At 41.3% G+C, this 23049-nt stretch overlaps 1 protein-coding gene across 10 annotated transcripts in view; it reads left to right on the forward strand.

Moving 5' to 3' along the window:
* Positions 1–23049, forward strand: part of PDE1C (phosphodiesterase 1C) — a 620160-nt gene that overhangs the window by 533058 nt on the left and 64053 nt on the right. For all 10 annotated transcript variants that reach the window (XM_045792902.2, XM_087860925.1, XM_087860921.1 and 7 more), the window contains 7 exons: positions 1144–1244; positions 3757–3885; positions 5231–5332; positions 5906–6026; positions 14920–15001; positions 18353–18473; positions 20163–20338. In XM_045792902.2, the coding sequence (XP_045648858.2) occupies positions 1144–1244; positions 3757–3885; positions 5231–5332; positions 5906–6026; positions 14920–15001; positions 18353–18473; positions 20163–20338 (832 nt within the window). The remainder of the gene's footprint in view (positions 1–1143; positions 1245–3756; positions 3886–5230; positions 5333–5905; positions 6027–14919; positions 15002–18352; positions 18474–20162; positions 20339–23049) is intronic.

Below are 23049 nucleotides of genomic sequence, written 5' to 3' on the forward strand. Positions count from 1 at the left end.
TATTTTTCTATGAGTTTAAATCCTTGAGGGGTACAGCATAACATGGGTTCTGTGTCCAAAGGCCTTAGCAGGAAGGTTTCTCTGGAATTTGGTGTGAATCATATCACTGTTTCCATGAGCATGAGTTACCTTTCCTCAGACTACTCTGGTTTTGTTGGGTTCACCACCAGGAGTCATCTTTTCCTTTGTACACATGAGCACTCTCTTGCCTAGACATAATTCGGTTTCATCTTAAGTATAAACACTTTTCATTTTACGAAGAGCTGTGTGCTTCCAGAGCCCCTACTTAGAGCCAACAGAAATAGCCTCAGACTACAGTGTTCCAGACATATTTGTCATTTGAGAAGTTCTGTTCCAAGCAGGGCTCGCCAGGCTCCAAGATAGCCTCATATCTTATTTTAAAATGTTAAGTTAACTTTGCATAAGTTTGGAGAAAGAGCTATATTGGTGGTGTGGGGGGGAGGTAGGTAGAGAGAGTTGAGGCTGATGGGTAGGGACAGAGTACTGGGGAAGAATTGACAGGACATTGCCGAAATGAACAAAACTATGTATGTATGGAAAATATCCAGAACATGTGTCATATTAGCTGCCAGGTGATGCTACCTCCGATGGTCCAGGACACACAATTTGAGAACCTTGGACTACAGCCAGTTTTGGTGGCATGGTTGGGGGAGGTCTCTTCAACCATCAACATGCATAAAGCAGAAGGCCAGCTGTGGTCTTTCCTTCTGTCTGTCTATACCCACTTTCCAGTAGATAGACATCAGGTTTTTCTGTTACTCTTAGTTCTTGGTATTGTGTTGAAATTTTTAATACATTTTTTTTTCTGTGTCTACCGAAGAACTTTACTTGGAATTTGGGAAAGAATACAATGAGGTTTTTTAAAGTCTGCATGTTCCTTGTTTCTTGCTTCCTTGAAAAAAAAAAATAAAACTACTAGTTAGCTTTCTCAACCTCGCTGGGCATGCTACTTCCAAAACCCATATCCCTACAGGGAAAAAAAAAACATCCGTCAAAAAACGTGTTTGGCAATAGCTTGCCAGCTGCAGGGCGGGAAGGCAGCGACGCGGGTGTGCTGTCAGCAAGCTGAAGACTTTGAGAAAGAGACAGATTATCTGATTGCCCTGCAAATCTCCCTTTCAGAACTGGCTGACAGAGCTGGAGATCTTTGCTATCATCTTCTCCGCTGCCATCCACGACTATGAGCACACCGGAACCACCAACAATTTCCACATTCAGACACGGTGAGGATGTTGGCAGTTTGTGGAGAGGAGGCAGGAGGGGGCAGGGATAGAGTTTGAGAAGTCAGAAAGGTATCAGTCACCTTTCTTTTGCATGGTTACTCTATTTTTGCATTTCTGAAAAAATGAACTTTTCAACAAGAGATCAACCTGGTCAGCTTCAGTCAAGATTTAGAGTTTGAGAAGCCATCTGCTCCCAGTTCTCATATGTCATTCACGCTGAATATGGATATAGTTTTCTTCTCTAGTCGAATGCTAGCTAGCTATTTGTTTCCTTATATATGTATTGCACATACTCTACCTATTTCTACTAGGTGGTAGAACAGTTGGCATAAAGGTACAGGTGCCATGTGGACTGAATCAGTGAGGATGGGCCAGGATTGGGAGGTTTCTGTCCACATGTACAATACCTGAGCCTTCTTGCCCTGTGACCTCTGGGATCCTGGGGAGATTCTTCTCATCCTTCCTGATTTCATCCCTGCTCTGTTTCGTGCTTGCATTGCTCCCTGGAAGAGGGCTTGGGGAGCTGGGTTGTCTCATGTAGATGGCCTTCACCACAGATGGCCTGTGTACCCACTATGATGAACTGCAGAGATAAACACAGATCTCTGGGGGGGGGGGTTAAGTATGGGTCCAAGTGCCCAATGCCGAACCTCTTGACTATAGCAGACATCACTAATCAATTTTTTTTTTAACGAAGCTTTTTATTTATCCTTAGCATTCCTCTCAGCACAGAATTCCAGGCAAGCAGTACCAGTCACTTGTCTTTTCCATTTAGGATGAAGCCTTATCTGTCCTGTCCTAGCCTAAGAACTTACCTTCTCTTAAGACATTTCTATGAAACTGGAGAGACTCTGATAGTAGGGTTAATTGGGCCTTGACATAGTAATCAAAAGAAGCTAGAATTTGGGGAAGGATGGCACGGCTTAGAGGAAGAATGTAACAGGGAGAGACGAGAATTTAAATGCTTGCGGTTTCACTTGAAAAAGCAGGTGCACACTCCAGATAGGTTTGTGTTCATGAAATCAATCTACATGTATTTAATGAACCCAACACTTAATTATGGGATACATAAAAGAAGACAGTATTGTCTGATCTCTGTTCAGAAGGGGAATTTCAATAGAATGGAAGCAGACAGAAGGATGTAAGCCGCCAGCTTCATTGTCTACCTCCCGCTTCCTGACACAGAAGAGCCTCAGCTGCTGGGAAGCAGCCTCTTGTGGTTCTGTTGCAGGGCTTTAAATACAGGGAATTCCACAGAGCAGCTCTGTGTAGTGGATATCTATAAGTGGAATCTTTGCTCTGAGGACAGAGGCTACTGCGAATAGCACCTGCTGAAGGAAGAGAGGTGGGTGGAGCAACTGGACATGGGTCTTTGCTGGAGACCAATATCAAAACCCATCTCAACTCAGAGGAAATGGCTTAATTACAGCAGTTGGAAAAGAGCTCAGTGTCACAAAGGGCACATCGGTTGGAGCCTGACTTAACAGGGACACGAGCAGACCTTTCACCACAGGGTTTGCATGTTTTGTGTTATCTCCATAGGAGTGAGGAAATTCCAGTGGATTCACTTATGCTTGCTTTGGAATAAAATTTAAACACTGGCCTTCTTTAATAGAACTTTATTCAAAGCGTCTCAACCCATGTGCTCCCTATCCAGAAAACTAAATCTGTAACCAGGTTCTTTGTCCTTTGATGGTATGTTAAGCCTAACACTTTAAAGGTATGCTAGATATATCCCCAAGGTTGGCCAATGACAGGCACAGGTTATTGTGGGGAGCAGCGGCCGAACTGTCAGAAGACCTTGCCTTCATCCCAACCCTGCCACATAGGCACCGCGGGGCTCTGTGAAGTCATTTTACATCACTGAGCTCAGCTTCCCTGATGAGAAACAAATGAGCTGTAATAATCTAAGTTTTCATGAAATTGAAGATAATGAAATAGTGTACAGCTCTGTGTTTGGTGCTGTGGTCTGTGAGGAAGTGACTAGCAACCGTCCTATAATCCTTATATTCTTTACTCTGTCTTGCACGTATGGCTTCCACATGGCAAAATGTTAAGGTCAAGGTACTACCAGTGGAACTTGGCAAAATGGACCTACCAGGTGGTATGGGTTGAGAGAATTATAATGGTAATAAATTCTCTCATTGAATAAAATTTTTAAATAATTAAAGACATCCCAGAAAATACAAGGAAGTTTGAGTTGACCCATGTTTTATGAAATCACCTAGCTCCTGGTAGAAATCATTGAGATCTGGTTGTGGACTGGCCTTCAGAGAGTTCTCAGGTTGGACATCACATATTTCATGTTACCATATTGACATTAAAATACGCTACAGGTATCTATTGATAATTTGCAGTGTTGGTTTTAGCTTATTGGTTGACATAAGTGGCATGGGGGCAAAGATAATTGTTAAACATAGGAAAAAAGATGGTGTATTCTAGCTTGAGGGAGTTACCTGAAAAATCTCAGCTGTTTAACCTCCTAAATTATTTTGCTTGGCTTTCTGTTCAGGTCTGATCCTGCTATTCTATACAACGATAGGTCTGTATTAGAAAATCACCATTTAAGCGCAGCTTATCGCCTTCTGCAAGAGGATGAGGAAATGAATATTTTGATCAACCTCTCAAAGGATGACTGGAGGTAAGGATGAGACAGGAGAGAGATTTGGAGGCCAGGAAAGAACCACGAGGAGAGATGAAATATGCTGCTTTTGGAGAAATACTACCACTGGAAATGTTTATGGCACCCTTTCTCTCTCCTCCTTCTCCTCATCCCCTGTCTCCTCCTCACCTTCCCCCCTACTCCTCCTTTGCCTTTTTTTTCTCTCTCTCTCCTCCCCACCTTCTCTCCCTCTCTTTCTCTCTTTTTTTTCTTAGCACAGAGATTCAAATATATTGTAGGTACTTTGGAAATACTTGCTGTTTGTTACCTTAGGAAACTTGTGTTGCTTTTGTCTTAGCTGCTTTTTTTTTTTTTTTTTTTTAGATTTTATTTATTTATTTGACAGAGAGAGAGACAGCCAGCGAGAAAGGGAACACAAGCAGGGGGAGTGGGAGAGGAAGAAGCAGGCTCATAGCGGAGGAGCCTGACGTGGGACTCGATCCCATAACGCCGGGATCACGCCCTGAGCCAAAGGCAGGCACTTAACCGCTGTGCCACCCAGGCGCCCCTTGTCTTAGCTTCTTAAATCTGGGTTTTTTCATTTAACATTTATTTTTCACCTTCCATTTGATTTGAACTTCTTTTACAAATCTTTCAAAACTTGCTAAGGAAATTATTTTGACACTCAGAACAAATCATGGGTACCTAATTCTGTTGCCTAAATGACTTTGTGTGTCTTTGAATGAATTCAGGCATGACTGAGTTTGAATATGGACACAAATATTAGTTGTATGGCATTTAGTAAGTTTCTTAACCCCTTCATACTGTTGTAAAATCTAATTTCTAGAGAATAGATAATAAAGTATACCTCATGGTTTGGTTAATGTTATAATAAACGACATAATCCATTGACAGTGCTTAGCACACATCGTGATGTATACAGCAAGCCTGCAAGTCTTTGTAGCTATAAATATAGGTCAAGGTGTTTCAGAGATTAGAGGCAAAACCATTTCAATCCTTACAAAGTTCTGAATCTACTGCGATGCAAACAGCACTTATATTTTAATTAAATGATCAGCTGTTCATTGAATATCTTTGTTCTAGCCATTATGTAAAGATTCAGAGAAATAAGCCATACTGAATGATATGTACGTTCCCATGTCATATTCCTAATAAATGATTTCCTTAATCCTTAACCTTCACTTATTCCTCCTTATAAAAAAAAGCCCACCTAAAAGGCTCAAGTTGATTAGAAATGTCACCACTAATTAACTGATTTTGCTTAGAAGTGGCAAAAAATATAAACGAATTTTTACTTTCCTTTTTTTTTTTTTTTTTTTTTTTTTACTTCCATGCTTCTCTCTCCACCGGGTGTCCCTGAAAGGGAGTTTCGGACCTTGGTAATTGAGATGGTGATGGCCACGGACATGTCCTGTCATTTCCAGCAAATCAAAGCAATGAAGGCTGCTCTGCAACAACCAGAAGCGTGAGTGGACCTGTGACATCATGTGTTTTTATGGGGCTTTGAACTGGTCCTTGTCTGTGTTGTTGCACCTTTAGAGTCACGCCCTTCAGGGAGCTCATTGAATGGTCTCATAGGAAGGGGGGCTGGTGGAGGAGAGAGCAGACAGTTGTACATACCCCAGATAGATTTTCATCAGGGTTGAAATAAATAATAGGGTCAGTAACAATTTGCCCTCCCCACCCCATTAAGAATTTAAAAGAGTTCTTTGTGGGAAACTAAGTAATCAAAGATTCACTCAGTACAGGGGCAATAAAAGTCACTGAGTGGCTCTTAGATTCTTGTCGTCTTTTTGAATGATGCAGTCATTCCAGAAATCGTTTTGAGTCCGTTTATGAGGTGTCCAGCTCAATAAGCATGGGGACTAAGCTGATGAATATCCCAGTTGTAGGATAAACAATGCTTTCCCCCCAGTTCAGCTGACATGGGGTTTGAAACGGGAGAATGGATAAGATTAAGAAATTAATGATTTTTAAAAACTCTTATTGAGGTTCTGAAAGTTAGGTCCTCATGTGTTTGGGTCCTTTGGGTTTGTAGAATTGAAAAGCCGAAAGCATTATCCCTGATGTTGCACACGGCAGACATTAGCCATCCCGCAAAAGCATGGGAGCTCCACCATCGCTGGACAATGTCACTCTTGGAGGAATTCTTCAGACAGGTATCGTGCTGTGCTACTCCTCAGGGCTGTCAGCACTAGACAGTTTCTGAGTTTTATATTTCAGCAATGCTATCATAAGACTATTGGCATCACAGTCATTTTCTTTGGGGAGGAAAGGTTGATAGTTTTTCATTTTTTTTTTTTTAATTTCCGGGCCTCTTGGTCACGTGATGTTTGACTCTTACCTAAACTTTGGTTCTCAGAACATTATGGTATTTCTGTCCTATGCATCTCCATTTGGAAAAAAAAAATTTTTTTTGTCAAAATGTCACCTGGATACTTTCCCTTTTACTCCTCATTCTAATGGGTTGACCAGTTGGTGGCTGCTTTTGCATCATCATGTGGGATTAAGATATTAATCTTTAACTCATAATGATCTGTCATAATAGATTGGGTTGTTTCATTTGAGCAGATAACCCATGTTGTCAAATTCCAAAGTGAGGTGTGGCAGTTTGTGGACAGGAAATCACTAGAAGCTACTGTTTCAATTATGTTTAAATGGACTACATCCCAAAACACAGGGTTGTATTTTCTACAAGGGTAGCCAGAGTCTTTAGTGAGTAGGCAGTGCTTTAAAATTAAATCTTAAAAAAGGTACACAGAAGTAGAGAAATCGGGAAATTAATACATGGTATCAAAACTGGTGTCTTCCCAAGAAGAGCTGCCAACATTAAAACATCATCTTTAAGACATGAGGTCCTAAGATTTAAGGCAAGGTGACATGCAGGCTGTGGGGCCTAAATTATAGCCAGTTCACACCATACAGTTAGTTCAGTTGCTCTGGTTACTTCCTGAAGGGTGGTTCACATCATGGCCTGGGAGACCTGTGAGACTGCACGGAACGCTAGTCACGATGCTGGTCTCACCTTTGTCCCCTACACTGACAAGAGATAGGCTCTTTCAGTGGTTTCTTATCTTTGGAAGCAAATTACTCCTATGATTACTCTTATTCTATGATTCTGGTTTGAATGGAAAATTGTAGAAGGCATCTGTATGTGTGTGTTTTTACCTCTGAAACTGGACACAATATCTAGTGACGAGGTGGGACCAGAGTCAACAGCATACTCAACAAAGTCCAGAAGACCCTTTATTGGAGCTTTTATTCCAACTGGTTCGTGGGACTAATCAAATCCCTCTTCTAGTTCCCAATGATCTGTGACTTGTGTTTTAGGAGGTGGTGGTGGCAGGGGTGGGAGGGGAATTTAGGGGACGGTTGGGCCAGATGTTTCCTTAGGGTCCTTCTGGCATTAAATGTTCTGCACTTCCTTTATACTGTCTAAGGGTACACATCAACACCTGCACACACACATGCTCCCCTAAGCTGTTATGTGAATATACCATCAGGTACCCTATTCGGCATGTGGCTCTTTCCCCTTGCAAAGTCATTGCTTGGTCTCTCAGACTTGTTCTCAAGGAGAACCCAGTGGTGTGCAAGGAACTAGAGCTGGACGGGTGGGCCTTGTATATGCAAGAATGACTCCGCCATTTTCCCGGAAGCTATTTTTCTAATATTAGTGACAGGATTTTCCGTGAATATCCACTCCCCATTATCATATGCTTTCTTTAATGTTGCTTGTGTAATAACACCCCCTGTGGCTGGGAGTATTTAATCTATAGCCAAATGTAGGTGATAGCTAATTCGTGTAAGTTTGAGGTATTGAAGTGATTCCTTCTTTTAATTGTGAGTGGATATGAGAAATTTCTTAAATATGTGCATACTTTTTTCCCATAAAGGAAACCTTGTTTGCATACACATATGCTTGAATTAAACGAAAAGGTGCTAGAGGCAATGTGAAAATAACCTTATTGAATTTCTTGCCTATTGGGAATGGAATGTTAGCTCACTGGACTAGAACTATTTTTTAGTAATTATGATTCAGTAAATTATTTTTATTGACTTTATATTTTAACCCAGTTGCCATAAGCCATTGTAAGTAACCCATGTAGGAGAAATGTTGCCTCAGCTCTTAACTATAGATTTTAAATCGGACAGTTCAAATGGGAAATCTCAATGGGACTGGAGAGTCTTTGAAAATATTACATTTGGAAGTTGGGTTGTAATTCAAAATAAGGGCATAGCATCAGTGCCGATAGAGCAGACCCTCCATACTTTGCTAAAAGAGTAAGTTGCATCTCCAGTATTATAACCATATTTTACAAAATCCAAGCTGTGGCCTTGGAGTGCTCAATGAAATATTGACTTTAAAGAAGTATAAGTTTGCCTCTTTGGTAAATACATGCTATGAAAGTCTTGAGGTTCATTTCCTTTATATTGCTGTTTATTTTTATATTTTGCAAATGCCCCCTACAATTCTTTTAATATCCTCTGTGTCTGTGGTTATTTCCCCGTTTCTAATTCTCATTTCATGTATTAGTGTTTTTCTCCTTGCTTCTCTGTGAAATTGTCTGATCATTTGATTGTTTTGTTTCTATTTTATTTTATAATACCTTAATTGAAGTTTTCATTTTTACTAGTTCATTTCTTCTGCCTGAGTTTATTTTGTTCTTTTGCTAACTCCCTCCGTTGCATGCTCAATTTACTTATTTCATTCTGCCTGTTTAGTATTAGAAGATATAAGGCTAAGAGTTTGTCTTTTTCTTATGAATCTCATAGATTCTGATACACAGTTTTTTCACAATCATTCCTTACTAAATATTCTGTAATTTTGGTGTAGATTTTTCTTTTACCCAAGATTTGGTTCAGATAGAGGTATTTGTTTATATAATTTTCCAATGGTGGGCTCTTTTGCTTTCTAGTTTTGTAATTAACTTGTGGCTTATTGAAATTTGATCAAAGAATTTTTTCTTGTTTGGATTTTATTGTGAATCATTTGTCACCTACTGTATAATCAGTTTTGTGAATGTTCACTGCTCTTGAAAAGTAGATTTATTTTCTGCTTGCAGGGTATAGAATTCAAACAATACCCTGTACATCTACCTTATGAATTATGTCATTTAGGTATTTTATATATCATTGAAAATTTTTGATCTATTGTGGGATAACAGGCGTTTCTATTTTTTTTCTCTCTCTCAACATAGTGTGAATGTTGATTCTATGTTATTTGGCTCCTGGATATTCATAACTATTAGATCATCATAATTTATTATACCCTTTATCATTATAAAGCCTGCTTCTTTGCCTCATCTAATGCTTTTACCTAGAATTCAAATTTGACTCATTTTAAGAATATGACCCTTGTCCTTGCACAGGTTTTTACCTTTAACCTTTCAGAGATACTTTGGTTTGGGTGTGCCTTTTTTTTTTTTAATTTTATTTATTTATTTGCCAGAGAATAGAAGCCAGGGGAGCATCCGGGAGAGGGAGAAGCAGGCTCCCGCTAAGCAGAGAGCCCAATGTGGGACTTGATCCCAGGACCTTGGGGTCATGACCTGAGTCGAAGGCAGACACTTAACCATCTGAGCCACCCAGGCACCCCTGGGTGTGCCTTTTAAACACTGTATATAGTTGATGTTTTTTATGAGGCCATCTAAGATTCTTTTCTTTTATTATTTGAAATCAGCTATGTTCGTATCTATTGAAATGACAGGAATAGTTGATCTTAGGTGCCATCATATTTTATATTATACTTTCTGTTTTTACAGCTTCTTCAGAAATAGTTCATTATATTGGCTTTGCCACCTGCTTTGTTCTGTATTTATTTCTTCTGATGACTTGGAAGTTTTATGTTATGTTTTTAGTTCTTCCGGTGGCTAACTTGATAATAAAAATTTTACATCCTCTATTTATTTAGATAGTATCTATGGCCTCCTTGTTATAAAAAGTAGTAAACTTCTCTTTCCTCTCTCCTCTTCCCCAGCATGTAATTTTAGTAGGTTTTATTAACTTGTTTAACTTTCATAGTCTGTCCTTTATTATTTAAATATAGCTCTATTATTTTATACATCAGGTCTAAATGATATATTATCCCCAACAGATAAGAAAGACAGTGTTTATTCATTACCTCCCAACACCATTCCTCATTTTCCTTTCCATAACATAATTAGCTCCTTGTTACTATTTGTTGGCTTTATCATTTCTAAATTGTCCTGTGTTTTTAAATTGGCATTCTATGGCATGTGCTACGTGCTGCTTACAAAAGATACACCCTAAACAACGTTACTCAGAAAGGTAGAAAACATATCTGGCAAGAGCATAATTTTCTAGTTGTTCTTGTCTTGGTTCTGCTCAGTGTTGGTACTCTGGCCCTGGTTGATCATCCATTGGTTGGTCAACGTTGTTCCTCGGGTAGTTTCTTCTAGAAGAGCTAATGAAGCCACGTTTTTTGTGTACTTGCCTATTTTCTACTGCTATTATACTTGGGCCATAGTTTGCTTGGGTAAGACTTTTTTTTTTTTTGGATCAAACTTTCTTTCCCTGAGGCCTTTTTTAGATTCACTCAAATGTCTTCTACCTGTGAATATTGCTCTGGAGAGGCTGGAGGCCCTTCTGTAATTATTTTCATGCCTAGGTGATATATCTTTTTGCTTATGTGCCCTAAAGGATTATTTCTTCATCTTTGAAGCCCACTGACATTACTAGGATATATTTCAATAATGATTGTTCTATAATAGCTTTTCTTGGGACCTGGCATATTCTTTTCTTCTGTAGATTCAAGTTACGTTGATTAAATCTTTGAATGCTTTCCTTTTCCATTTGTTAAGTTGTCTTCTTTAGGGAAAAGAGTTCATACGTTGACTCTCTTTTCTCTTCCATGTCTGTATTTTTCCTTTAAATCTGCTTTAACTCTTTGATCAGAGGTCTTTGTTTGGCCTGCTTTTTACATTCCTGACCTCCATGCCCCTTAATGTGTTTTCATCAGGAACAACTCTTGTTTGTGCTGCTTCCAGTGCAACCTTCCTTTACGCAATGGTTCTGTTTTCTTCTTCCATATCTTTCCTGAGCTCTACTAGCTCCTGCTGCTGCTTCCCCGCGCCCTTGTTCTTGATAATTTCAGGAATTTCTTTCTGTTCATGACAATATGTTTGGGCATCACTTGGTGACACTGGGTTTTTTTGGTGTTTCCTATCTGTTAATTTTGTTTGTTTCTTCCTTTTTTTCTTTTTCTCTTGAAATATCTTTTTACAGTTATTTTTTGGTAGTGATGGTAGTGCTGCTTTTCCTCCTCCTCCTCCTCGTCTTCCTCCATTTTTCTCCTCCTCCTTCTTCATTTTATGATTATGATTATGATTATTTACTCTCGTTGGATGAAAGGCATTATTTTTAGACTATTTGCAGGAGATACGTGCCAGGGAGAAACCAGAGCAGCAATATTCTACACTAGCAGAGATTCTTCATGGTTTGTTATGAGGCTTCTGTGATGTGGGGTGTGTGTGTGTGTGTGTGTGTGTGTGTGTGTGTGTGTGTGTTAATCTTTACTTCTTCCCAGACAGCAGTAGGCAGCAGTTTTAGGAATGCTCACAATTCAGACTCTGCCATCCATCACCCTCTTGCCATGCCCATGTGTTTCCTCATTCAACGTCTCCTTTTCTACTCTTCCTAGGGACTAAATAGGGTCCAGGGTACCTCGTCACACCAGAGAGAACCACGAGAACTATGCTTGCCAAGTTTTATCTCAGATCTGGAGCCGTGGACCTTCTTTGGGGATCTTACGTCACCACCTCTCTGATACTCACAGCATTTGTCATCCGTTCCCCATCTAGTTTGATTTGAGATTACAGGTTTTCCCTAGCATTTGTGTTTCTGTTTCTTGCTTTCCTGTTTTGAGAGGATAATTTCTGAGAAGAAAAGACACAGATGTCTTTACTATATTATCTTAAATCCAAAATCACAATAATTTTCTTATACCTCCTATTTGTAACTTCTTGCCTTGGGAAAGAAGAGTGTACGTTACTGTGATGTGTGTGTGTGTGTGTGTGTGTGTGTGTGTGTGTGTGTGTGATGCTTTTGTTACTCTTGAATCAGATACTTTTTCTTCACTCTATCTGAAAAGACTCATTTGGGATGCCACCTGCCCTGTGAACTTCCAATGTGGAAATAATCTTTGTTTTTCTTGATTGGCTCGTTGCTTACATATAGCTGCCATAACAAACCCCAAAATGAATAATGACACACATAAAATGGAAGTTTATTACCCAGTCGTGTAAAGCACAGGACAAGTGTTTCTCGATTGGCCGATAGTTTACAATCGGCAGTGATTTTAGACCCAGACTCTACATGGCTTCCATGTTGCTTGTCTACATCAAGCCGGCAAAAAAGGGAAGAACGTGGAGAAGTAGGCCGAGGAGATTTTACATGCCAGAAGTGTGGCGGAGATACATCCCCTCTCCTCCTGTTTTACTCTCCAGCGCTAACTGGCAGAGATCCTGGGAAATGTAGTGTAGCTGTGGGGACAGGAAATAGGAAAGGAAAAGGAGGGAGGCTTTATGAACAGCTCACTCTCTAATTGCTCCCCCAGCTTGCCTGTCATAAATGTCTGCGTAGCCGAAGGAACTTGAGTGTTTCTAATCAAATTCATCTCTTCATTCATTCAACAAAATTCATTGTTTTCCTTTTGCAGATTGACTGCATGACTTTGTTAGTTTTAACCCCTATGGCAGGAATGATATTTATTTTTCTGCATTGTCCTGGAAGAAAAAAAAATGAGTTAGTTTAAAGAAAATCCATTGTGCTGAGACTTTTGCCCTTTTTAAAAAATACTGACATCTTCAGTAAAAGGAAAGGATATGAATAATTCCCAACGGGCCAGTAGTTATAGAGTCATATAATATTGTTTCAGTCAAGTTGAATTCACCTGTAGAAGTACATCCTTCCATATTACTTTCTGCACATTTTTCCCCAATTCATAAATGTATCTATCCTCCAAAGGAAATTCATTGACCACTATTTTACAATAGACTGTTAATAGTTGAGTCTACTCAGCTCAATTAAATCCAGAAGATGTAAGTGATGTGTAGATGTGGGTATGGACAAATCCATGAGATAAGAAGTTGTTTAATAGGGGCGCCTGGGTGGCGCAGTCGTTAAGCGTCTGCCTTCGGCTCAGGGCGTGATCCCGGTGTTCTGGGATCGAGCCCCACGTCAGGCTCCTCCGCTATGAGCCTGCTTCTTCCTCTCCCACTCCCCCTGCTTCTGTTCCCTCTCTCGCTGGCTGTCTCTGTCATGTCAAATAAATAAATAAAATCTTAAAAAAAAAAAAAAGAAGTTGTTTAATAGCTTGAACTTTTTCAGTACTAAAATCCAAATTAATGCTTATGCCTTAATAGTCCAGGGGTTAGTGTTCGCCACCTCTTCTTCTCGACCACCCCCATTAAAATGTATCAAAAAACCAACTTGTATCCCTGATTCATAGGGAATAAGAGTGGGTTTTATTTGTTTTAGCTGAGCCATCCTGCTAAACCATCGACACCACAACAGTTTATGTTATAATTACTCTTCCTTCTCTTCATCCTGCCCAAGAAGAAGTAGCCCAGGAGTGTATTATTTTTATCATGTCACTTGAGAGAGAGTGCAGTCCTCAGCAAGGCATACTCAGAAAGAGAGGAGCCATTGTGTCCACGGGAACAGGAACGTGTGCAGAAGGAACTGAGCCACTTCAGGACTGTTCCTGAGGCCCTTGGATGTCCCCGGCATGTATTGTGACCCCACCGTTCAGCTTCCTCAGACGCCCATTCCTTTTCCTTCCTTTCAGTGGCTGTTCTCTGTGTGTGTGTGTGTGAGCCAGCATCTTTTCTCTTCGGTAACGTGCCTTAGAAAGAAAAAGTATTTAGTTTGGGAACCCAGTCTGGTTTTTGAATATTGTTACTGCTTTTTATGTACTATCAATTTATTGGTAATATTTATTATAATCAGAGTGGATTTGATACAACACATTCACTAAACGTTTCTCAACTCTTGACTTAAGCATTAGAGATACCTAAGACACCTAATATTAGAGAAACAATGATAGTTCTTTTGTTTATTTACATATATGTCTCATTTAATCCTCATCATAACCTGACGCAATAGGGGTTACTATTCCATACTTTATAGAACATAAAACTGAAATGTAGAGAGGAAAAATAAACTTCCTGTGATCACACAGCTAGAGGGAGAAAGGCCACATTCAAGCCAAGGTCAGGAGCCATTAACCTGAGCAGACTCTATCCTAGTAAAAGGAGTCAGCTCGACTTCACTACTGTACGAAGGGTGCCATGTTCTCCGTCTCCTCGAGGTGTGTGACTAAAGTATTGAGCTTTTAGTTCGGGCAGGTTTTCAAAAATCCTCTCCCTCATTATTTAGACTCTCCATAGTTCTTCCTTGTTCTAGTGATGCTTTATGGTGAGATTGAGAATATATTGACCAGAGAATTATTATCGTCTAACTTGAGAAACACAAGCAGTTGTTTACTCTGTTTCTTTTTTGGTCCACTTTTCATTATGGACTAAGCCCTGTGCTTAAGACCCTGGAAGCACTTATCCCAGTTGTGTGTAGCGTTAGGTAGCAGCACTGGGAAAATAAATCCAAATCAGTCCAGTTTTAATTTGTGTCTTGGACACTCTCCACAACTGGGGGGGGCTTCACTGGCGCAAGAAAGGCCACAGATCGACACGACAAATCATGAACACACAGGAATTCTGACTGCGGTGTTGGCTCTCGGCCACAGGACTCAATGGCTTTTCTTATTTTCCTTGGGGGACCTATTGCTGCCTGATGAGGGTTTCTATACGACAGCATGTGCCTTTGCAGTTGGATGGGAATGATTGAACCCCAGAGGGCTTCAGTTTCTTGGTGTCTTTTATACAGAGGAGCAGGCCCCAAAAGGACTTTTTTCATAATGTAATTGTAATAATTATAATAAAGACCAGTGGCCTTTGTGGCAGTTGAAGTTGCTAGATAAAATCTGGGCAACTTTGCCTGTTGATCTTAATTTACTATGACCTCCTGTTTTTCTAGGGTGACAGAGAAGCAGAACTGGGGCTGCCTTTTTCTCCTCTGTGTGATCGAAAGTCAACGATGGTTGCTCAGTCGCAAGTGGGTATGTGTCGACAGCCCTTTGGATGGAAAGAAAAAACAGAGAGGGGTGCCTAGAAGTAAGATCAGATGCTCCCAGCGATTCTTTGGCTGGGAACCTGGCTCCGTTCTGCTGTGCTGTGCTCGTGGCTTTGGCTGGTTGGGTTGATGGAGCTGCTCTCCCCATCCTGCTCCCTGGAATGTGGCTGGCTGGTGGGAAGATTAGACAGTGTTGCTCTGCTGTCTCTATCATTCCCCACCAAGAGTGAAAGGGGCCTCAACTTTCCAGTGTGATGACAAGAATCAGTGGCAAGAAGCCCATTCTATTTCAGCCTCCCCATTCTGCATGCAATACCGGAAGTCTCCCTGGCATTTCTCCTCAATGATGCTTCCTCTGGCCCTGTTTCCAGGACAGTCCCATTTCCTGGATGACCTTACTTCTAGGAATGGCTCATTTTAAATGTTTCCTTCTTTTTAGAAACTTTTTAGCACCTTTTTTTTTTGATGAAGATTATTTGGTACTGCTAATAACCATAATATATGTGCATTACAGAAATCCTCAGATATGAGAGAGGGTACCAGTATCACACATAAATTAAATATCAGCAGTGCTCTTCACTTAGGAGAGTCTGAAATCATTCAAAAAATAAATTCAACAAGGATTTACTGATTTTTTTTCTACTTGTATTTTGAGTACTCAGTCCTTTTTTTCATAATAATACACTGAGTTTCTGTTAGGTGCAAGGTACTGCTAGGCACTAAAATAGATGTTATAAAGACACAAATACAAATTATATATGGTATCTGCTCCCAAAGATATTGAACCAGTATTGGGTGGTAGGCAAGATGTTAGGAAAACAAAATCTATTTGAGTGTTACAATGCTAAGTTAGAGTTTTGTACGTGGCGCAATTGGGTACAGAACAGAGTGTATGTTAGAAAGACTTGTTGAAGGGTAATATTTGAGTTGGAGCTTAAGAAATAAGTAGGTGTTATCTAGGCAAATGGTGTTGTTGGTTAGAGGTATGTAATGGGGGTGTGGAAGGGCCTTCCAGATAAGGGATTAGCATATACTGAGCAGGGAAATTTAATACAGCCTAGTATGGTCAGGGCATTACAAACAGCTCCATATGGCTAGAGTAGTGGGCAGAGAGTAGGATGAAGTGAGCGACATGTCTGGAGAGAAAAATCAGGGCAGATCTAAAGAATTTTAAGTAAGATTTAAAAATATATAAATTGGTGCTTTAGAATAAGAGTCAGCAAACTGTAGCCTGTGGGCTAAATCTAGCCTACCACGTGGTCCTGTAAATGGTTTTATTATAACACAACGAAGCTCATTCATTTGCGTATTGTCTACAGCTACTTTTACACTACCGTGACAGAGTTAAGGAGTTGTCATAGGTTTGGCCCACAGAACCTAAAATATTCATTATCTGGCCCTTTACAGGAAGAGCTTGTCAATCACCGTTTAGAACGATTTCTGTATCGGTAGCTGGGAGGGTTTTGAGTAAGACTAGAAGCAAGGAAATCAGCTGGGTGCCTTCTGCAGGATTACAAGGAAATGATGAGGGGTGACAGAATGGAGGGAGGAAGGAGACTCTCCAGGAGAGAGGTGGCATGTAGTATATTAAGTATTCAGCTGGACGCAAAGCTACCGTGAAGGCAGCAATCCAGATTAAGTGGTTGGACCCTGGTCCTGTTTATAAGGGTTGGAGGGAAAACTGGTTCAGTTCTGGTTTGGACATGTTGACTTTCACTTGTGTGAAAGCAAAAAGGTGAAAACAGTGTCATTAAACAATTCAGTTTCAGCTTAAGCTGAATTTATAAAATTAGACCACGATTAACTAGCATACAAAGTTGACCATCGGTGTTTCCTTACAGGATACTATGGGTATTTGAGACAATGCTTGTTTTGCCAATTACATTGTAGGACTTTTAACATCCTTCATTGCTGGGCATTAAATGCCAAGATCACCCCCACCTCAGTCATGAAAACCAAATAAGCATTTGCGCCAAACACCATATTTCCTTTTATTGGTATTTCATTTCCTTCCAACTTTCATGTGGCCGTGTAATGAACTGCCACCAGTAGTTCCAGAGCATATATTTTCTACTAATGTGTCACAGAACACCCAGGTATTTTTGAGCCATTGAAACAGTGACTCTAGCCTAACGTCAACTATCTCCCTAACATGGCGATATCTCAAAGGCACAGTTCCAGATCTGACCCCTCTCCCAATTTCCAGCCCTGTTTCTGCCAGTTCTGCTTCTGCTCTCCCATCTGGATGTGTTCCCAGTACCTCAGAGTCAGCAGATCTAAGACTGAGCCCCCGTTCTTTTCCCCAGCCTCAGCTCCCCCATCATCCCTGGGTTCTCTGCTTTGCTGTGGGAGGTCTCTGACAGTTCCCACTTAGAGGCAGCACCCTCCTCCACGGTGCTGGCACCTGTGCCTCCATGACATCCCCACCTTACAATGGCACTGGATCCTGCCTTCCTTACCTTTCCTTTGAGCTGCCACAACAGCTTCTAAAATGATTGTCCCAGCCTCAGACCTTCCTGCTCTCTTCCCTCATGTCCATCTTGCCAGATTAACTTTCCCAAAGAACATTTAAAAAATCTAACTGATGTTGCCCAAACATCTCAAGGGCCTTCTAGTATCTGTCTAGGTCCCACTCAACTTCTTAGCCAGACCCTTAGGAGCCTCCCTCCCTGAGCTGATGACTACCTGCCTTCCCGAGCTTTCCCTCTCCAACTCCAGAAAAAAGTCCTTACGCCCCAGTCATTCCTCAGGCACATCCTGCATTTTCTCCCATCCTCATCACTTTGCTTACTCCACCCCTTCTACCTAGGGTGAAGAGACTTAGGGCTCAGCTCAAACATCACAGCCTCCACAAAGCTGTTCACAGGCCTCTCAGTGGGAAGGAAAATATCCTCCCTCCCTTACCTTCCCAGGGGCCTTCTTCGGACTTCTCTTTTGGCCCTTTCCATATACTCTCAGGGTCATTTTTGTGCACAGTTAATCTCTCTTATAAACTCCTAGAGGGTAGGCAGACTGTGTTCTGCATCTTTGCCTCTTATGCGCACCGACCACAGCATTTGTTGCAGAGTGGGCTTTGAATATGTGTTTCTTAATCACTAGATTGAGCTAGCTATTAGAAAGTCATAGGAAAGTTATGTAGGAGAAATGGAACTGACCCATATTCAACTCCAGGAATATGTTAAATTAATAAAGACCAACTTCCTCTCTCCTAATGTAATCCTGAGCTCCTCTGTGGATAAACTTTAAAAGAAAGATAAAATTCATCAGTTTCCATAGGAAAATACGGAAAGGCCCAGTGAATTTGTAGTTCCTCTGAAGCGTTGCCGTCTCTCTTCAGGTTTTATTGATTTCATTGTGGAACCCACCTTCACTGTGCTCACGGACATGACTGAGAAGATCGTGAGTCCTTTCATTGATGAAACCTCCCAAACTGGCGGGACGGGACAGAGGCGTTCAAGGTCAGTGGAGACACTTGAAGGACGGGGGTCAGGTCGGCCTGTCCATGAGGACAGAGTTGTTCCTTTGGTAGAGATGGGGGTATTTCATAATGATGTTTGCCCCTACCTCTCTTGTAAGAGAGATGTTTGGCTCTTTCTTTTTCTCAGAGGAGTAGAAGCTGGACTGTCTGTGCTCCCCAGGCTGGCCTGGAAGGGAGTGACCAAGATTCACACCATGACTGGTGGGTTTCCAGTGCTGGTCCTCCACCCCGTTCTCTCTCTTGGTGCTTTTGCTCGTGGCAGCACCCATCACAGAACTTTGACCTCCTGGGCCCAGGCAGTCCTTGCTCCCCATACTGCAAAAAGAAAGTACCACTGATCAGAATTCTCAGAAGAAATGAAACTTTCATTTCTAGGTTTATGAAAAGAATAAAGTGGAGGAAGGAAGAAGAACCTGAAAGTTTTAAATCACTTCTGACACAACTTCATTATACTGAGGACAGATCAGTAGCAGGCTCTGGAGTCAGATTCCAGGTTAAACATCCCAATCCCATTACTTGGTAGCCAGACCAACTGAGTGGCCTCAGTTTCCCCATGTAGGTTGTAATACTCCTAGGTTGGAGGGAAGATTAGAGTTATTTAGTCTACATAAAGCCCTTATAACAGGGTCAAGCACAGAGGAAGTGCTAACACTTAGTTTTTATTAGCGGTACCACTGCTAGTACCGCCTCTCCTTTCCCTTTTGCCCATGAAAAACCTGGGGCTTTGTTATACAGGAGAATGAAGAGAAAGGAAATTAATGGGGAAAAAAAAGAAAAGAGCAAGAGAGGGAGTAAATAGAAGGGAATATGAGGAGGGTGGGATCCCTGAGATGCTCCAGGTGAATGGACTCAGGGACGACTTCTGACAAGGAGGACCAAAGCCTTCTGCCTGAGTCCCCTGACCCGCAGCCCTGCAAGCACTGGGCTGAATCCTGCTTATCTAGTGAGCCTTGGTTGTGGTTGTCAGTGGTTTGGATTCATGTCAGTCACTGTGCTAGCCAACCTGGAAGCATGTGAGACCTTCAAGTTTCCCAGAAGGTGATACTTTTTATATATGCAAAGTTGCCCATGTTTAAAGCTTGAAGTAATATTCATTTAACAAATGCCTTTTGTATGACTCATTTCCCGCAATCTCCAGGGTGTCTGTGCCTTTTCAGCTTTCCCGGAAACATAAGGCAATCTTACCCTGGCCTTGGGGATCCTGGGTCAGAGGCAGTCCAGTACGGGGGAGTGGGGAGGTTGGAGCTGGAGAGAAAGAGGTCAAGTGGCTGGGTAACTTGGAAAATGGTCAGTGTGGAAGTAGGTGGGTACACTGGGGAACCAAGTAGAAGCCCAGTTTCAAATTAGTTAATTTCAGAGAGTTGAAGACAGAGAATTCACCTGAGGGAATTCTAGTCCTATTGAATAAGAGGATATCAATCAGCAGTGAAAAATTATGGGGAATAGCGATACTCAGGAGGCTAAAATCTTGATTTTTTTTTTTTTACCTGCTGAAAATATAGAATTTCCCATTTGTCACATATGGAAAATAAGAATTGCAAACTTCAGGAGCCAGGAATTTCACAACACAACTTAAGGAGTGTGAACCACTCCTTTTTGGAGCTCGCTCATTGGCATACATTTTTTAAAACACTAACCTTCCCCTTTGGTGTGACTTTTTGTCCTCCAGTTTGAACAGCATCAGTTCCGCAGACGCAAAGCGATCAGGTGTGAAGAGCACTGGCTCAGAAGGAAGCGCCCCCATCAACAGCGCTGTCATCCCCGTTGATTACAAGAGTTTTAAAGCCACTTGGACTGAAGTGGTGCACATCAATCGGGAGAGATGGAGGGCCAAGGTGCCCAAAGGTAATGTGCCACTGGGGAATCTTCCAGGAGATCTGTCCAAACCCACTTAGAAAACAAGGCATTGCCACCCCTGAGTTATAGCTGTTACACATGAGGCACAACCTCAGGACATGGATTCAAATGGCTGAATGGTAGGATCCACCATCTTTTGCTCTTCATTCTACGTACCACTCAGTGCGTAACAGAATGAGGCAGACCGCCAATGCCCCTCTTCAGCATGACCTTTGTGCTATATGACTAAATCCCTCCTGTTGGTATAAAGATCCTGCAGCGGATGGGTCTTGTTATTTCTTGGTTTCTGGAGACCACCCTGTCATTCTCATTTCATGTCATGTGACACAATGACGAGGCCTTAATTTCTTCCTTTATCTAAGTAAAGCCTGGCCAGTACCACCTCTGCCGTTACGTTGGGATAGGAGGCGCTTTAATATCCTTGCGTGCATCTTTAGCCTCCTTTCATGTTCTCAGCTTCTCTTCAGTCATGACTCAAGCTGATCTTCTGAGAGGAAAGTAACTTGGAGGCAAAATTCACTGAGGCCAACATCAAAATTCAGATGAGAAAAGTCATGACTCTTGCTACAATAAGTAAAAAAGACTGAAATCCATTTGCTCATACATGTATTCATGTTTCTCGAACACATACTACACGATCCATACATATTAAATGCTCATCCTGTAGCCTAGGGAGGAACGCGTACCTGAGATAAGGGTACAATACCGTGGCGCCGGATTCCATGGAGAGACACAAACACAGGTGGCTCTTGGAGCTCATTGAGGGGGCTGACCCCAATGGGATTTGTGGAGGTGAGCCTTCAACAACAGTGTTTGTTAACAACAACCGAATGCCTCCTATGTGCCGAGAGTATAGAGATGAATCACAGACATCCTGGTCCTCAGAGCTCGCTGTCTCCTGAGGGCAGGAGGCATTAACACAGAGTTTCCTTCAAGGAAAGAAGGGAAATTCAGTCAAGGATTTGTGCTTGTCGCCGTCACCCATTGGCCCCAGACCCTCATGACAAGAAAGGAGAGTTTTATCCTCAAACACAACCCCACCACTTTCATCCACCAGTATCCACACGGCAAGTTGAAGGAAGTGTGCGAGTGGCTGGGCAGGACATGTTCTGGCCCGGTTAGCCCCTCAGACGTCAGGGGCTGCCTCTAGGGTGGCAGAGAAGAGACCTCACTGTTGCAGTTACTTAAATGCCAGCCACTGTGGCTTGTCCACAAAATCCTGTCCAAGTGGCTGCTCGTTTCAGGTGGGGCAAAGGGTTTATATTTATGGCGCTTTTAAGGCATAATTGGGCCCTTATCATTTCGGGACAGATGTTGGACCCTGAGCTATGGAGCCAACACCTCTTCCATATTTTAAATGTAGCCTCTCACAGTCTATTCAGATGCTTGAAACATTTAAATTCTCCCTGTTGGCAGGCGTTGCAAGCAATGGCGGCTACTACATCATCTCAAAAGAGAAGCACTCTCTTATAATCAATTACACTCATTACATTTGAAAATCCAATTCCTGACAACACACAGTCTAAAGAGGTACTTCAAAATAATTTGTTTACAGTTATCTGGCTTACTTAAGTTACCTTCTGAGACAAATCACTGAGGGGAGCATTAGATGGCTTCTTTTCCAGGGGAAAATTGTCCCTTTAAGAATGACATAAATAAATGCTAATAATTACAAAATGTTAGGTATGCTGATTGAGATATGGCTAAGCTATTTTGGAAGCATAAAAGGACTTGTCCCTAAGTCTGCTTAGGGTGTTTGGGAAGGCATCTTGTAGCCAGGCCTTCAAGGACGCCTGAAGTTGGGTCCTGCAGGAGATGTTGAAATGGGGAACAAGGAGAAAGGGGATGGACAGAGGTGCAAAGCCTGGGTTATGTGTTTTGTGGGAGGATAGTTTGAATATCAAAGCAAATTTCCGTTAGTGGGGAAATGGAGAATTGAATCCCTCCTTGTACTGTGCTCTTGACAGATTCATGTAGATTCTTTGAGAAAATTACCTTGTGAGCATGATAATACACATCACAGAGTTGATGCAAAGAACAGAAATAAATATGTAAAGCACTGAGAACGGAGCCTGCATGTTGTGGTTAGTGCCTGATAACTCATAACAGTTACTTTAAAAAAATTGGAAAAGAAAGAGGTTTGAATGCAGAGTTAAGAAGATGGTGGTAAAAATACCAGCCTATCTCTGATACTCTGACATTTTCAGCCTCCCAGGAATGCTTTTGACTAGTTCAGTGGTGTTCAGAGATGCAGTTTATGTCTTTTTTCCCATTAGTGATCAGTTTGTGCTAGATTATGCCGGCCGTTTTGCTCATTGTTCTTTTCTACCAGAAAACCGTGATTTCAAGAAAGCCTGACCTGCATGGGGCACTTGAATATATGTTGTTATTAAATTGATTAGAATGGGATCTAAAGTCTTGGTTTTATTAACCAACTTGATATGCAAAGCTAGCTAGACCAGAACCCATAGTCGTTAGAAAAGGTAAAATCAATATTTCTTAACAGCTCTCAGGGCTGAAAATTATTATTTCCAAAGATGTGTAGGTATAATAATTTGTAAGTCTGATCAATATTGATCAATTTTTCTTCAGTATTTAATACTTCATAAACATTTTTTCTGGTGTAAGAATATGTGTTTAGGTTATAATGCTGAAACATATATATATATATATATATATATATATATATATATATGTTT

Source organism: Ursus americanus, chromosome 3, assembly GCF_024610735.1.
Source record: "Ursus americanus isolate L20-20 chromosome 3, mUrsAme1.1.p, whole genome shotgun sequence".
Classification (NCBI taxonomy): Eukaryota; Metazoa; Chordata; class Mammalia; order Carnivora; family Ursidae; genus Ursus; species Ursus americanus.